This window comes from Camponotus vicinus, unplaced genomic scaffold (genome assembly GCF_025532165.1).
Source record: "Camponotus vicinus isolate PSW18456_S1 unplaced genomic scaffold, iyCamVici1.0 SCAF_3, whole genome shotgun sequence".
NCBI lineage: Eukaryota > Metazoa > Arthropoda > Insecta > Hymenoptera > Formicidae > Camponotus > Camponotus vicinus.
In genome coordinates, this window is record NW_028141967.1 from 24,713,083 (window position 1) to 24,728,321 (window position 15,239).

Sequence of the window (15,239 nt, forward strand, 5' to 3'; positions counted from 1 at the left end):
GTTTGTGATAGAAAAAAGTTTGTTGTCTCACATTCGAAATGAAAAACACTAGGTAAAAATTTATAATAAGTAAGGATGATAGGAATTTATAATAAGGAATTTATAATAAATAAATCAGGATGTATTGCAAATAAATTCTCAACGCATAAGATTTTTGTTGAAACAGTAACTTTATTTTATAGCTGTGAAAAGTCGGTAGTAAAAATATTTTTGAATCAAACAATCTTAAATCTTATCGAGTTATATAAATATAGACGAAAAGCATTATCTGCAGACGAATATATGTAGTAAGTGAGGATGTCGACGAAGATACATATAAGATTGAAGATTGAAAATTTTACCTAAGCGTATATAAGATTGAAAATTTTATCTTTTATTTTATATTTTATTTTATTTAAATCAGATTATATTTATATTTGATATTATGTTTCTAGCGGCGTTGTCGATTGTGGCGGCGAGCCTCTTCGCTTTGCAAACGGATGATCGAGCTAATAGCTTCGTCATCACGAGAGGAGAGGCCTTTTACATGCAGGTAAAGTATACTTGTATAGTGGCATATTATCGGTTTTTTTTTCAATTTATTATAAAATCTTTTAATAATAAAAAAAATATAATATATATATGTATAAAGAACTAAAATATATACATAATAAAAACAGATAAAAAATACTTTTGTAATACCTAACATAATTGATGGATTTGAGGGAATATGTTTTGTTTTATTATCGGAAATTTTTTATTTTAAAATAACTATGCGTCGCGGAAAACAGTTTTATCGAGACGCTTTTATATTTTATTCTTTTAATTTTTGCAATAGAAAAATATTTAAAAAATTTCGAGCTTATTAATAATAATTTCACCGTGTGTTTATTTTTCGCGCTCTTGCATTAGCGTCGCATAACGAGTCAATTTCGTTGTTAATTTATTGAATTTGCAAAATATCGCACCACAAAAATGGATGACGTGATAATTTTATTCGTCCAATGTCTTCAACGCAACATGCACCTGTTAATGTAACGCGAGTGTCCTTCTAATTGATTTCTCATTGCCTCGAATTAACGCGACACCGTTAATAAGCGAGATAAGTTTCGATGCATGTTCAACGTTCGTCTTCAAGTTTCTAATTTCTACCACTTGATAGATGTGTCATTATAACACGTTATTCGCTTGGACGTCGTTTATTAATTTCGAAACCTGTTGCACGCAGAATCAGCTGCACTACTGCATTTTTCCTGATTTGATGCATATTTATACTGTAATTATTTAAAACATTGGTAAAAAATATTATTTTAATCAGTAATTAATTAGCAATATCAGAATCGTATGACGTTATGATCTTTAATCTAAATTGTCAAATTAAAAAAGATTTTGATTCTTTAAGTAGTAAAGAGATACAAATAGATGAAAGCAATCGTTATCTTGAGTAATATCATGCAGTTACAAGTGACTTTAGATTTATTAAATAATCCGTAATTAATGGGAAGTATGATTCGTATTCCGCGAGTTACATGTTGGAACGCATGTCGCGCGTTCAATAGACGACGAGAATGATTTATATGACAATTTCCCGAGGAAGCGATTCGCCTCGGGGCAGGTGCCATAGTTCTGAGCGAAGATAAAATCCTTACTTCAGATTTCAAGCAACAGATGGTACCCTTACTTATTGAACACTGGTAGGCGTGAAAAGAATATTTCGATAAAAGTCGGAAGAGATGCTCTCGCGGAGATCACGAGATCACCGAAAGATACAAGCGCATTATTATGGAACTCTCGTCGCTAGAAAGAATAACTCTCGTATAAAAGGATGGAGAATAATACGCCAAAAGATATTGCTGATATCCAAGGATAAGTTATTATTGACTGTGATATTGGATTGATAGAAAATATATTTTTCAAAATATTTTTCTCTCACACATATGTTACTTTATTCTGACAAGAGAGGTGAAATAAACTATAATTCCTCCAAATAATATCTAGTCATTTTTAAATGATATCTAGATTATAAGTTTTTATAAGTTTTTTTAAATAAAAATCCCGTCTTTTTATTCGCGCAAAACCGAACGACTTAAATCGACTTTGCGGATGCGCAGGCTAATTAAAAGATCAATTGCGCTTGTCGTCGGCAATGAATAGTAATTTAAATTGAATATCGATCGCACAGAGCGAGAGAGAGAGTGAGAAAGAGAGAGAGAGAGCGATGCAAGGTAGCGACGAAAGCATTTGTACGTAAAAGAACGTCACGTTTTATGAAACTGGCACGATAACGTCGTCGTCAACGCCTTTAAAGTTCCTTCTTATCGCGGGATGGCAGCTCGGGTTTCTTTCAATGCGGATGAAACACTCGCGCACTCGCTCGTTACACAACCGGGTACAGTAATACCTTCAGATTCCGTCGAGGAAATACTCGATACGATATTACGCCTCTTCGCGATTCGATTATTCCGCACGTGAGAGGCAGAAAAATGTAAGTCTGAACAAAAGGATTCCGCATCGTTTAAAATAAATTCTCATTTAAAATAATTCTTAAATTGAAACTTGCACATGTCACAGATATCATACAAATTGCTAAATTACCTCGTGAAATTATAATTTCTATTTATTATTTATTTTTTTATTTTTATTTTATTTTTTTTGCAACGCTAGAAATTTGCGAGACATGCTAGAATTAATAAGGGAAGTGCTCGAAAAACATGGCTTGATATATTTAAAATGTTAATAATTTATTATAACGTAGAATATAAATGATTAAAGTTGTGCTTTCATAGAGAATATTTAAAAATTATCTAAAAAATTATCTAAAAAAATGTTTAAAAATTTAAATTAGAAATTCTCAATATTCTGAGAGTAAGTCTTGAAAGTGTGACATGTAATTACGTTGATACATCTTAAAAATATTATCTAAACTTGTATAGACGTCAAACTCGTCTCCTATCAAATAAAATTCTCAAGGATATTATGATCTCTCAGCAGGAGATATCTCCCCGAGATTCCGCAGATTTCCCTTCATTGTGTGGGAATTCAATTAGATTACAACATCGCGAGTATATAAGACGGAATTACTCTAAGATTTATTCCCTTCCGTTGCTTCGAGGATGCAGGATTTAATTTAGAAGACTTAAGGCATAGAAGAGAAAACGAGCAAGATATCAGGACGATTCGATAAGTATAATAATATACTTTCGCTCGCGTGCAAGCGAAACGTCAACGAGCCGGAAAACGCATATCTGACCAGAGAGAATTAAACGCTTTAGAAGCCACCTGATCGTGAACCGGAGGCTCAGGTGTTCTTTTAAGCCCCTCCTTTAGCCTGTGCGACTTAGTATGTGTCGGAGTAGCCACGACTCGTAGATACTTTTAAAACAATAGGCCGACATTGGCGGACCCGCAGTGAGTGTTTTGATGCCGATCGTTAGCGAACTCACCGTATTGTCCCGGTTCTCGGCTTCGCGATAAGTGGATTTTTTTCTTTTGTTTAGCCACTCGTCGCACGCAAGTTGAACGCGACACTTTTTTTGCCACTCCACACTTGCGGAGATGTTGTATTTTTCTTAATGACAGTTTTTTTCCATCCCTAGTCTTAAAGAAGACGGAGCGATCTATCGTCTCTGATAAAGATTGATCGCTGGGTATCGTGTATTTTTGGCTCGCAAAATTTCTCTTCAAAGCGAAAATTGCTTTTTTCTGTTGAATTAAAAGAGAATGTGACATGTTGATATTCTATCGTCGAAAGTACACGAGAATGGATAAAAGGAAACGGAGTCTCTTGAAAAGGGCCAAGGACGAAATTGAATTGGACAAAATGAATAAGCAGAAACAAGATAAGGTAATATCATCGCTCAAAAAAGTTCAATCGAATTAGTTCTCACTTTTGCTACCTTGCTGCTACGTCAATATATAACATTACGCGGCATAATAATATTTTAGAATATGTACGATGAAAATAATATAACTTTAATAAAATAATAATGAATAATAATGCACAATTAATAATAATAATAATAATAAATAATATTATTAATAATAAATAATAATCTTCCATTTTATTTAAATACTTGCCTCGATAATTTATAATCGAAAAAGAGATGTTGTGTACGTTGAAGAATTTTTAATTGAAATAAAGTGTGATAATTACGTGAAATTTTATATATATATATATACAGGGTGTTTTTTAATAAGTGCGAAAAATTTTAGGAGATGATTCTTTGTCGAAAATGAATGGGGGTAAATTAATTTTTCATATAAACATTAAAAAGTTCTAATAAAAAATTGAATAGGGGTTGCTAGTTTCATTTTCTTATAACAATACGAGCTGAAAAAAATATTAATAAATAACCTTTTTACTAGTAAAAAATATCCACCTAATTTCATTTCTTTAACTTGTTCCAAATTTGAGAAAAAAATAAAAACCTAATTTTTACCGTCATTTTTGGAGGAGTGTAATTCCACAGGGAGAGATGTAGGAGTATATGTTTATATGAAAAAACCTTAATTTTCGACAAAGAATCATCTAAAATTTTTCGCACTTATTAAGAAACACCCTGTATATAAGCTCCTCGAGTAAACCAAGTCACGTATAAATAATTTCGCGACAAAGGTATCGCATAAAAAAATCTCCGAGATAAATTCGACTCAAGTGCCCCACATAATAGCCGCTATATCTCACAGGGTTCTTATCGCGACGCAATGAAATCATCCTGTTCATATAACGGGTGTCCCTATCCGGACACGCTGGCTAAATAACGCATGAAACATTCGTGAAATGGCTCATGCAAGCGTCATGCAAGTGGCAAGTACTCGTCCGCGTGGAATTTCCAAGCAGCTTCTCCTGGAATACATCTCTCGACATTTCCGTTTCCGCTTCGCATACCTCTTTCTTTCTCTATAAAATAACCATCGCCTTGATAAACGAAAGGGCGAAGGGAGGAAAGGGTTGGCTCATCGGTGAGCGCCACGTTCCCTTTTATCGCGTCTCCGTCACGTGTAGGGGAGAGAAGCTCGGCCGCGACGCTCGTCCCCAAGGAGGACAAAAAGAAAAGAGGCAAACACACTGTGGACGGCCAGATTAATTATAGCGGCGGAACAACAATGGCGCGCGCGGCTTCTTTGTTGGCCCTAATTAAATTGTCTCCCCTTCCTCGCGCGCTCCTTCCACCGTCCGTCCAGCCGATCGCCATCTACTGATGATGCCTCTCCTCTCGTATCGATAGTGTGTACGCGACGGGGGTCCCCTAGTTACTCGCACGCCGCATAAGAAAGGACGACGCTCGAAAGGGAGAAAGAAGGAGAATGAGAGACGTTTGTTCGCGCTCTCGGTGTTTGTTGCACAAACGTCTCTCCCCGGGATAATAAGAACCGCGTATACGTATCGCGAACTGTGCGTAGCGAAGATCTCCCGATGTTCCGATGAGAATAACACGGGCGGTGCGATATCAAGCTGCGAATTAGAGCAGCGGATGGTGCGTGACGGCTAATTGGCGTCTGCGAGCCAATTAGCGGGAAAGCGAAATAAATGCGCGATTCTTGGGGAAGAACAGGTGGAACTCCAGTACGTGAAATTTACACCCCGAGCATGTCGTGGCTTTGTTTGATTCCCCGGATAAATGCATTCTCTCATTTCACGCGAAATCCTTATTTCAGAATGAAAAGTACGTAATAGTGATGGATTTTTTTTTTAATAATAGATTTTAGCGTCATGATTATGTAAAAGTAAGACTCGCATCCTTTAATTTTATTCGGTGCTGTGTAGAAGCGTGTAGCAGGACCAATATCTAGAATTAAGAATAATTAATTTAAAACGAAAAAAAATCGATTGACACGATCAAATTTGTACGAGACGATCCTTCAATTTTATATCTTGAAAGAAAGAAACAAGAAAGAGCGCGACACGCGTGTCTTTTCGCTTCTATATATAATTTGGTATCGATTAATTTATTTCATAAGCATGTCATTGGCAAAAGCATGGTGGTGATAAAAAGTAAAAAAAAAATTATTTAAAAAATACACTTAAACCGTAAGATATTTTTTCTCGCTCTCAGGAGTGTTTAATCGATGTGAATGTTGCAAGTTTCATATAATAAATTCGCATTATCGAAGTTTCATCGTGCTTTGAATAAATTGTGCATGTTATATTTATCGTTGCAGTTGGCTGCCATCGCTTTGAACTTCGGCGTACTGGTGTCTGCCGTTTACGAGGGCATTTACGCCCGAAGAGGCGGCGACCCGACCAAGATTAGGGTCGTCACGGATCCCCGTGGAGGGACTATAAATAATCCAGGATATCGGGAGTATCATCAACCAACGAACGGTAAGGGCGGAACGGACAGTCGTTTAATTTCGCGAAATTCGACTCGATCTCCTTCGTGTGTGTGTGTGCGCGCGTGTGCGTGTGTGTGTGCGTGTGTGTTAGATACGTTATACATGACGTTGATATCTGGCGCGGAAGCAGCGCCAAACGATTAATGGGATTAATGACGTTACTGCGATTAATACCGGGCTCAAATACGTCCATTTAACACAAATAGATACGTGTATATTGTATCCTTCATTACTGTTTGCGTTTAACGTTAAATAAGCATGTATGATAAAGCGAGGGTTCAATATGTTATGAATATTACAAAGACACACACACACATACAGGGTGTCAGGGCAATCTCTTCCCAAAAAAAAGATCTTACCTCGAGAGGTTTTCAAAAGACTATAATAAAGTATTTTTTTCATCGAATATCTTTCGAGTTATGAAGCTTGAAATAATCTCTTCATTTTACATAAATCATAAAATATCTAGTCAAATATTCGTTTTTCGATTATCTTACCTTAATACTTTTATGTACAAAATAATGAGAGGAATCAATTGGTGTAAGGAAAACACATAATTGTTTCGAAGAAAAAATATGTAATTTGCAATTAACAATTACATATTTTTTTTCGAAACAATTATGTGTTTTCCTTACACCAATTGATTCCTTTCATTATTTTGTACATAAAAGAATCAAGGTAAGATAATCGAAAAATGAATATTTTACTAGGTATTTTATGATTTATGTAAAAATTAAGAAATTATTTCCAGCTTCATAATTTGAAAAGTACTCGATAAAAAAATATTTTATTATAATGCTTTGAAAAGCTCTCGAAGTAAACAAGAGCTTTTCTTTGGGAAGAGATTGCCCTGACATCCTGTATATATATATATATACACATACAGAATAGAATCAAATAAAGTATTTGAATTCTTAAACAACATTTTCGGGCTTTAATGTAATTTTCAACGGCTATATTTTCCCGCGTTACGTCGTCGCGAGGAATTTTTCTTCATTAACGCGCCGCATTTTTCACTCCTGAAACATCCGGACCTTGTTTCGCCGCGAAAATTACGACAATTTATATTCACGCGTAGGTCGTATTTGCCGATATTTGGCCGACTTACATAGAGAAAGACGTTCATTTAACCGGCTGACAGGAAGTCGATACACCTCTCACACGAAAGAGAAATACGTCTGAAATGAAGATGATGAAGTTCGGAGAACGTGCTGGGTGTAAACAGACGCACGACAGAAGGATACTGCGGAGGATATTACGGAGGATACGCGAGGATGCTCTCCCGCGCGTTTACCTGCGGTCTTATACGCGAATACAGGATATGCGGCAGGATCGTGGTGTGCGTGTCTCGTATTCGCTAACCGCATTGCATAGCGAGCGCGCTAAACAAGCCACTGTAATGTAAGGACTGTGCTACGCTCGCTTATTCCGTACATCGTGACCTATAAGACGTCCGACGTATCGAATTCATTTCGTCGTAATTTGCAAGTTCAATCTCATTCGATCGTAAAAGAAAATGATTTTTTTCCCTCGCCGTTTTACACTTCGTCTAACGTGTATCGATGATGCACCATTGCATCTCTTTATTAATCATACATTATAATAATAATTTATAAATAATTAATAATATCGATATATATGGTTATATATTAATTGAGTATGTCAATACAGTCTATGGTGAATAATAAATATATGAATATATAATTGACATAATTAATAATTAATATAATAATTTATAATATTATTATAATATCATTATATTTTAATATAAATTTTCCGCTCAAATGATGAGTAATAAATATACGAAGAATTGTATAAAGATTGGACAGGAAATCTCTTTTTTATATTGAATATTTATCGATTATTAATACAGTTAATAATGAGCTACGATTGCACGGAGTTAACTTGATGAAACTGTCGCGCTATTGACGCGATATATCATATTTACGCATAATGCAACGATCGTTCGAGACTTTCCTTCCGATATTACAATCTTGCTTGCAAACAATAGCAAATATTTATTCTCGACAACTCAATTTCTTGGCAAGTAAACACTTACTTGTTTAAACAATGTCTGAATATTACAGTCGCACGGAGTTCATCTGATGAAACTGTCGCATACTCATATTATCGGCGTAAAAAACTATATAACACATAATATACGACAATCTCGATATATTTTCGGCACTCTCGATACATTTTTCGACACTCCCGATACGACACAGATTTATTCACACGCGATATTTATTCTCAATAACCAAAAAATCGAAACTCGGATGTGATATAAGATAAGTGAATTTCATGACAGTAATGCCGTATTATGATCGTAATTATGAGCGTAATCGTAGCGTTAATCTCAGCGATCGATTGACACTCGAACACTCGCGATACTCGACCGCGATTATATTTACCTGGGCAAACGTCTAGCACAAACAATCGCACACAGTACACTGCCAAATATCTCAATTTCCGTTTCCGGTCCGATTCCGATAGAGTTGGTCCGATTCCGTGATCCCGAGAATCAAATATGGCTGCCGTGATGTCACTAAAGGCTAGTTTTATTAGATTTGATTGCATCAATGTTATCTTGGCTTTAAGCGAAAGCTTAAATATATATCTGTCTTTATTTATTTAAAAAAAATAAAAAGATAAGAATAAACACATATTTAAATCTCGCTTAAATACAAAATAATGTTGACAACCAAGTCTTAAGGGTCGTCTTGATTATTCTCCTGAACTTCAACTGGGATTGGTCAATTTCTTACGACTTACGACTTTACGACTCTGTAAACGATCCTTTACTCTTGGTCCACAATCTTGCTTTAAGTGACGGAGTCGTAAGAAATTAACCAATCGTATTCAATTATTCTTCTCATAATCAACTGTGATTGGTTAATTTCTTACGATTCCGTCACTTAAAGCAAGATTGTAGACCAAGGGTTATTAAACGAATAGCATTTCGCGCGCTTTTTTTTTATGCGCGACCTCTAGTAAATGAATAGTATATGCATTTCGCTAGTTTTTTTTTAAGGTGACATTTCTATTAAACGATATAGTATATGCATTTCGTACGCGTTAATTTTTGCTAAACGAATAGTATACAGTACATTGTTTATGCGCTAGTTTCGCATTAAGTATGTATTAAACATAAACGTGACATTATATAATGCATAGAGTGCGGTGAGTGATGTGATAAAATAAAATTGTGTCGTTAATTATTAACGAACGTATCGCAATATTCATTACGTAATTAATTTATCATTCTTGACATTATAAATGGTATTATAAATTGAGTAATGCGCGTCTGGATGTGAAGGGTTAGATTAATCCTAGAGAGCGATAATTGGGATGACATTAAGCGAGAAACTATATTGAAAAATGCAAGGACATATCGCGCGTGTGTTATATTCAGGAAGAGAAATTTTTAGAAACGAGCTCGCTTTGTTTATAATATACGGCCAGTTGACCGATTTAAAGATGCGACGACGATAAAATCTCACGTCGAAATTTCTGCGAACGGCGATTTCTGCGAAAATTGAAACGAGATGACAACACGTACGTGACTCTAAAAAAAGATAGAAAACTGTAAAGGAAGGAGCATCTCTCGAATTTACGTTTCTTGAAACTCTTATCTGACGATCGAAAATAAAGTGTAAAAAAAGTGATGAGAAACGTGATGAGAATTTTGCTTCGTTTCTCTCTCTCTTGAGCTTCTAAACTTTTTTTAAAAAGATGAAACTATAGATCGCGTGCTTATCATTTTTCACAAAAGTAGTGTTTATCAATGTAATTGTCGTATCGAGAAATATCGTTTGCGATTATGTCTGTGCATTATCGGGAGTGTCGAAAAAAATCATGTCGGTAGTGAAAACGTATGATAATTCTGTGCCAAATGAATCTGCGAATTTCAGACAGCTGCATAACTTCAAATATTATTAAACGGTAAATGCCCGGATAGCGTTCATCTTTTTTTTTGAAATTCATATAGTTTATGTGCCTTGAAAGATCGAAAACTAAATTAAACAAAATATTTATATATTTATTTTTATTGTATTTTATTTTTTTATTTTTATTTTTATTTTTATTTTATTTTTATTTTTATTTTTATTATTTTTATTTTATAATCATATTTGAATGCAATGATAATACGCGATATTTTTCTTTAATAATGTACAGGGTGTATTTTATACAAAAAAAACAATCAATTTCTGCAATATATCACGCATCTGACAGATCGCGCTCGACGATGCAACATTTGATTAATTTGAAAGTACTCTGGATAAAATCTTTGACGCGACGCGTTATTAATTCCGCGTCTTGTTGCAGGTGGTTCAATCTCGATGACAGACGCCAGCGGCAAGCCGTACGTCGGCGGGGCCGGAAACGGATCGACGGCATCGGTGGCGACTTCCGGGAGCGCGGCGAGCACGGCCTCGCCTCTCAGGAGTTCTCTGAAGAAGCCGAAACCCCTCGGTATCCACAATCCTGGCTTCTCGGCGCACAGCCCGACTCTGTCCAGGAACGGCTCGCAGAAGAAAGTGCGTATACAGACGCACTCGACGGAAGTTTAGCCGATGCCTTCCTCTCTCTCCTGTCACGTTATTGACACGAGAGTTCCCTACTGTAGTCACAAGTGTCGATCGTTTAAGGACGCGTGACGGGAAATCAGATGACGGCGACTACTAAATCAGAGACGTCTACTAGAAATAGTTTGACGAGGTACGTTTCATTAACGGTAGGTAGTCTCCGATAATGTCGTTGATTTTCATGTGCGATTGAGAACGAAATCGAAGTTTGCGCGAAGCTGTGTTTTGTCAAAGTCGGTGACATCGCCCGATGATTTCGATATAATGGAACTTTTAATTAATTCTGAAGACGAAACTCGAATCGCTCGCTAGAAATTTATCGTTACTACGACGCGACGCGAATGTAAATAGATTGATAAAGGCGATCGATAATCGTCAGAGAGAGAGAGCTCTCCGAAGCTACCTGAATTAAATATTAAGCGAATCCAGATTAAACGCGAGATTGACGATAACTCGTTAAGTATTACGTTACTTTACACTTTTCTACTACTATATTATTACATGATGTTATTCGGTGTAAATCGAGTAATAAAGTGGATAATGAACTATAAGAGTATTGGCAAGAAAATAGAATGAACGAAAGAAATACATCAATGTTGAAGAAAACAAATAAAAATTTTAATATTGTTATATAAATATGATAAAAATCGTTATCTTTATAATATATGTGTAGTAATAAAAAAAAAATAATTGTGCATTATATAAGTGTGTGTAAAATAGAAAATAAATTCAGATTTAATACCGTAAGTCTTATAAAGTGTCAACAATAAAATTCGCACATTACACACAGTTTATGCAGAATCAAAATCAGGAATTTAACATTTAACTTCAATATCAATTGTAAATTTTGTATTGAACTCAAATAAACGTCGACTCTTCTTTAAAAAATTTTTAGACAAAAATTTATTACGACAAAGAATGAATTTTAATTAAATAAAAATAAAAAAAAAGATATTAACTCTAATCAGATTTTGACAAAATTTATAAAATGAAGAGTACATGTACATGTGTGCATTCTGTTTCAAGGCACTATATAGCAGTTCCATTCTATTCTCTTGCCTTATTAAGTATATTCGTATTTACACGCCAAAAAAAAGAACTGATAATAAACAAAAAAAATTGTTAGATAATGTAACGAAACATTTCCTCGTGAAGGCGAAGGCGTACGAAACTCACGCGTAGTTTAAAGTATCATCATGAATCTGATCTCCATTTTACGCATCTTTTATTTGCAATTTGCATTTCGAAGAATTCACGTATTGAAAATATTTAATTAGATTTTCAACTTGTTTGCAATAAAAACGCAAGTAAGTAACCAAACATAATCCTGCTTGTGATATAACATACGATTATTATCTCAGTCGCACGTGTTACTGGAAAGTTATTTTATTACGTAGCCGTATTCATACAAACTGCAATAATCTGATAATCTTTGCAATCACCGTTTAATTAAGCGTAACGTCAGAGTTTAATTAAATATTAAGCTGGATAAATTAAGTTGCAAAGTTCAAAACATACATGGTCTCCACGTTTATTACATATGCGCATACAATTACAACATTTCGACTACGTTTTTATCATAATTAAGTACATGTTTTCTAACTGAGAAACTCGACTGTTAATATAGTGATAGTTGTGTAAAACGTTTTAAAATTTTCAAGAACGACGCGATACATATATCTATAAGTAAATCGCATTAAAGTATGTAGAGATTTCTATACAGACACGGCAATGAATCGTTACCGAATTTAATAATTAACACTTTTTCGATTTAACATATAAATATCTCAATGTTGTGTAATCGCATATTATTATTAGTATTATCAACTATTTTCCGTCCAAACGAGTACTTTGTAACATTTAGTATTAATGTTTATTCTTATTGAGGTAATATTCGTGATACATTTGCACCTATTATGTAGAAATTGTTACACGTTTTAAAAGTCACATAATTTAATTAAGTTGCAATTGGATTTAACAAAAAAGAAATTGTATTAATAATTAAGAGCTGTTTGCACCAATATCGATTAATGCTAATTGCAATCAATTTAACATTGTAGCACTCTATATGTTAATAATTGAATTTTAACGTAGAAGGAATTATTTAATAGCTAATTTTTGGTATTGCAAAAATCATATAATTTTCTCTCGAGAGAAATTTAATCGTTGATTATTACTGTTCGGCTAATAACGGATTGCCGTGAAAGTCGCAGGATACGTGATACGTTTTTTTTTCTTTTCCCTTGTATTTTTTTCTTACATTATTTTATCCTTATAGTAGTATACTCTTACTTTTCCTCGCCGCGAGAGGAAGGTGAAATCACATCGTATCCGTCCAGCCCTACGTAGGCAGCTAGCCGTGAAACGGCAAGAAAAAGAGAGATATATATATTATAAATATATAAATATATTTATATTTTATAGTGGTTGTTTTAATATATATTATATATATAAAGAGAGAAAGAAACAAAAATTATAAATTATATATATATACAAATCTACGTATGTGTATACTTGCATACGCGAGATAAAAATTTATTACTCGTCTCGTGAAAATCGGGACACTTTTGTTTTTCTTTTTTTTTTTCCTTCTTCTTCTACCCGAATAGTATTATTATACTTTATCGCTTATGATTTCTCTAGAAATTTATATAAAATTATTGTTATCTGCGTACCTTTATTTTCAAAGATATTTATGCGGCATTGTTCGAGAACCGGCCTCGTTAAAATGTTCGTGCCGTGAAATTACGGTCATTCAGGATCGTCCCTAAAGGTCACTCGATTCAGATTGCTTTCTCGAATGATCGTTTGTTGGTATCGTACGAATCGAAATTTAATTTATTACCACGCGATCCTCGTAAAAAATTGCAGACTTACGAACGTGAAATTAAACTAGAAATTAAGATCTATTTGATAAGGCGAATACGCAGCGAGATCAATCGCGACTCCCTAAATATGCAATATGCTCTTTTATTGAGACTTTTGTAAAAGGTCTTCACCTGATCATTCGTTCCAATATGTTTTGTCGCGACAAACATATCACGATAATGGATTAAAGGTGCCGCAGCAGAGATAATTTTGGGTCAGAATAAAAATAGACATCAAATTGGCAACATGTAATTATATCAATACAATGAATAATAATGAAGCAAAATGCAACTAAGAATTATGCATTTAAGAATCAGCTCTATATTTTTAGAGCATAACGTCATAAGGTCATCATCTCTTTAAAAATTCGCTATTTGATTATTTGACAAACTTTAATCGCATAATTAATGTATACATCGCTTCATAAAATAATGTCGACAAAAAAGTTTTTGAAAAGAAGCATGTAATTTTAATTATCAATTTAATTCTTTAAATTCTGATGATTTAAAAAGTTGGAAAATTGATTTTGAAATATTTTCTTTACTCTGATTGCAAAATTATCACTGCAACTGCATTCTCGTGTTATTCCATGATATCAAGATTGTTATGATATATTTCGTTTTATTGTTATCGTTCACTAGATAATGTTAACAATTAACTTTTATTATATATTGATTTAGATACCGAACCGATCAACGATATAATCGTATACTGTACATATCTATATGCGGATATTCGTTCACGTTTAAATTCGAACGGCACATTTGTCACATTTGCACCTACCTACTTGTTAAGCCGGCTGTTTTTGTAAAATTCGTACGTACTCGATGATATTACAATCGTGATGTAAGTGCTCGTCAAGGACAGCACAGTGAAAAATTGAATAATAAATGCGTTTCAATAAATTTTTCAGGGGGTAGATATTCGATTATATCGATTATATCGATTATGATGCTATATATTGGTGTAAGTATTTCAAAAACATCACTGTCGTGTATCAAGTTTACAACATATACAGTCACAGTGATACTCATCCATCTTGTCCTGATACTACTTATCCTTTTCACTAATGATGTTAATATTAAAGAAAATGTTTTTGTATATTTTCAAATTATTTGATATATTTTGATATGTATTTTTGATATATATTTTATGAGATTATTTTTTCGGTATTAATATTAATTATAAATATTAATTAACAATGTGGATTGAGGAGATTATAAAGTAATTTAAAAGAAACCAATATCTTTTATAGAATATTACTGATTAGTAATAATTAAGAAACATTGTATTACTAATTAGTAATCATTAAGAAATGTTGAAACAATTTTATGTATAATAATATAATTTAGGAAAGGGGAAATATTTAGAGAAGCACTTGACGAGATAAAAATTCAATTTGTTTAGATATCTAAATATATATATTGATTTTTGAGGTGCGATAAGGTTAAAATAAGATACAACGCATGA

At 33.8% G+C, this 15,239-nt stretch overlaps 1 protein-coding gene across 2 annotated transcripts in view; it reads left to right on the plus strand.

Moving 5' to 3' along the window:
• The window catches only part of LOC145967918 (uncharacterized), a 45,574-nt gene extending 30,900 nt beyond the window's left edge, over window positions 1-14,674 (plus strand). For both annotated transcript variants that reach the window (XM_083093005.1, XM_083093006.1), the window contains exons 4-6: window positions 435-532; window positions 6,142-6,304; window positions 10,642-14,674. In XM_083093005.1, coding sequence (XP_082949131.1) covers window positions 435-532; window positions 6,142-6,304; window positions 10,642-10,886 — 506 coding nt within the window. In that variant the 3' untranslated portion in view covers window positions 10,887-14,674. The remainder of the gene's footprint in view (window positions 1-434; window positions 533-6,141; window positions 6,305-10,641) is intronic.
• Window positions 14,675-15,239: the final 565 nt, after the last annotated feature.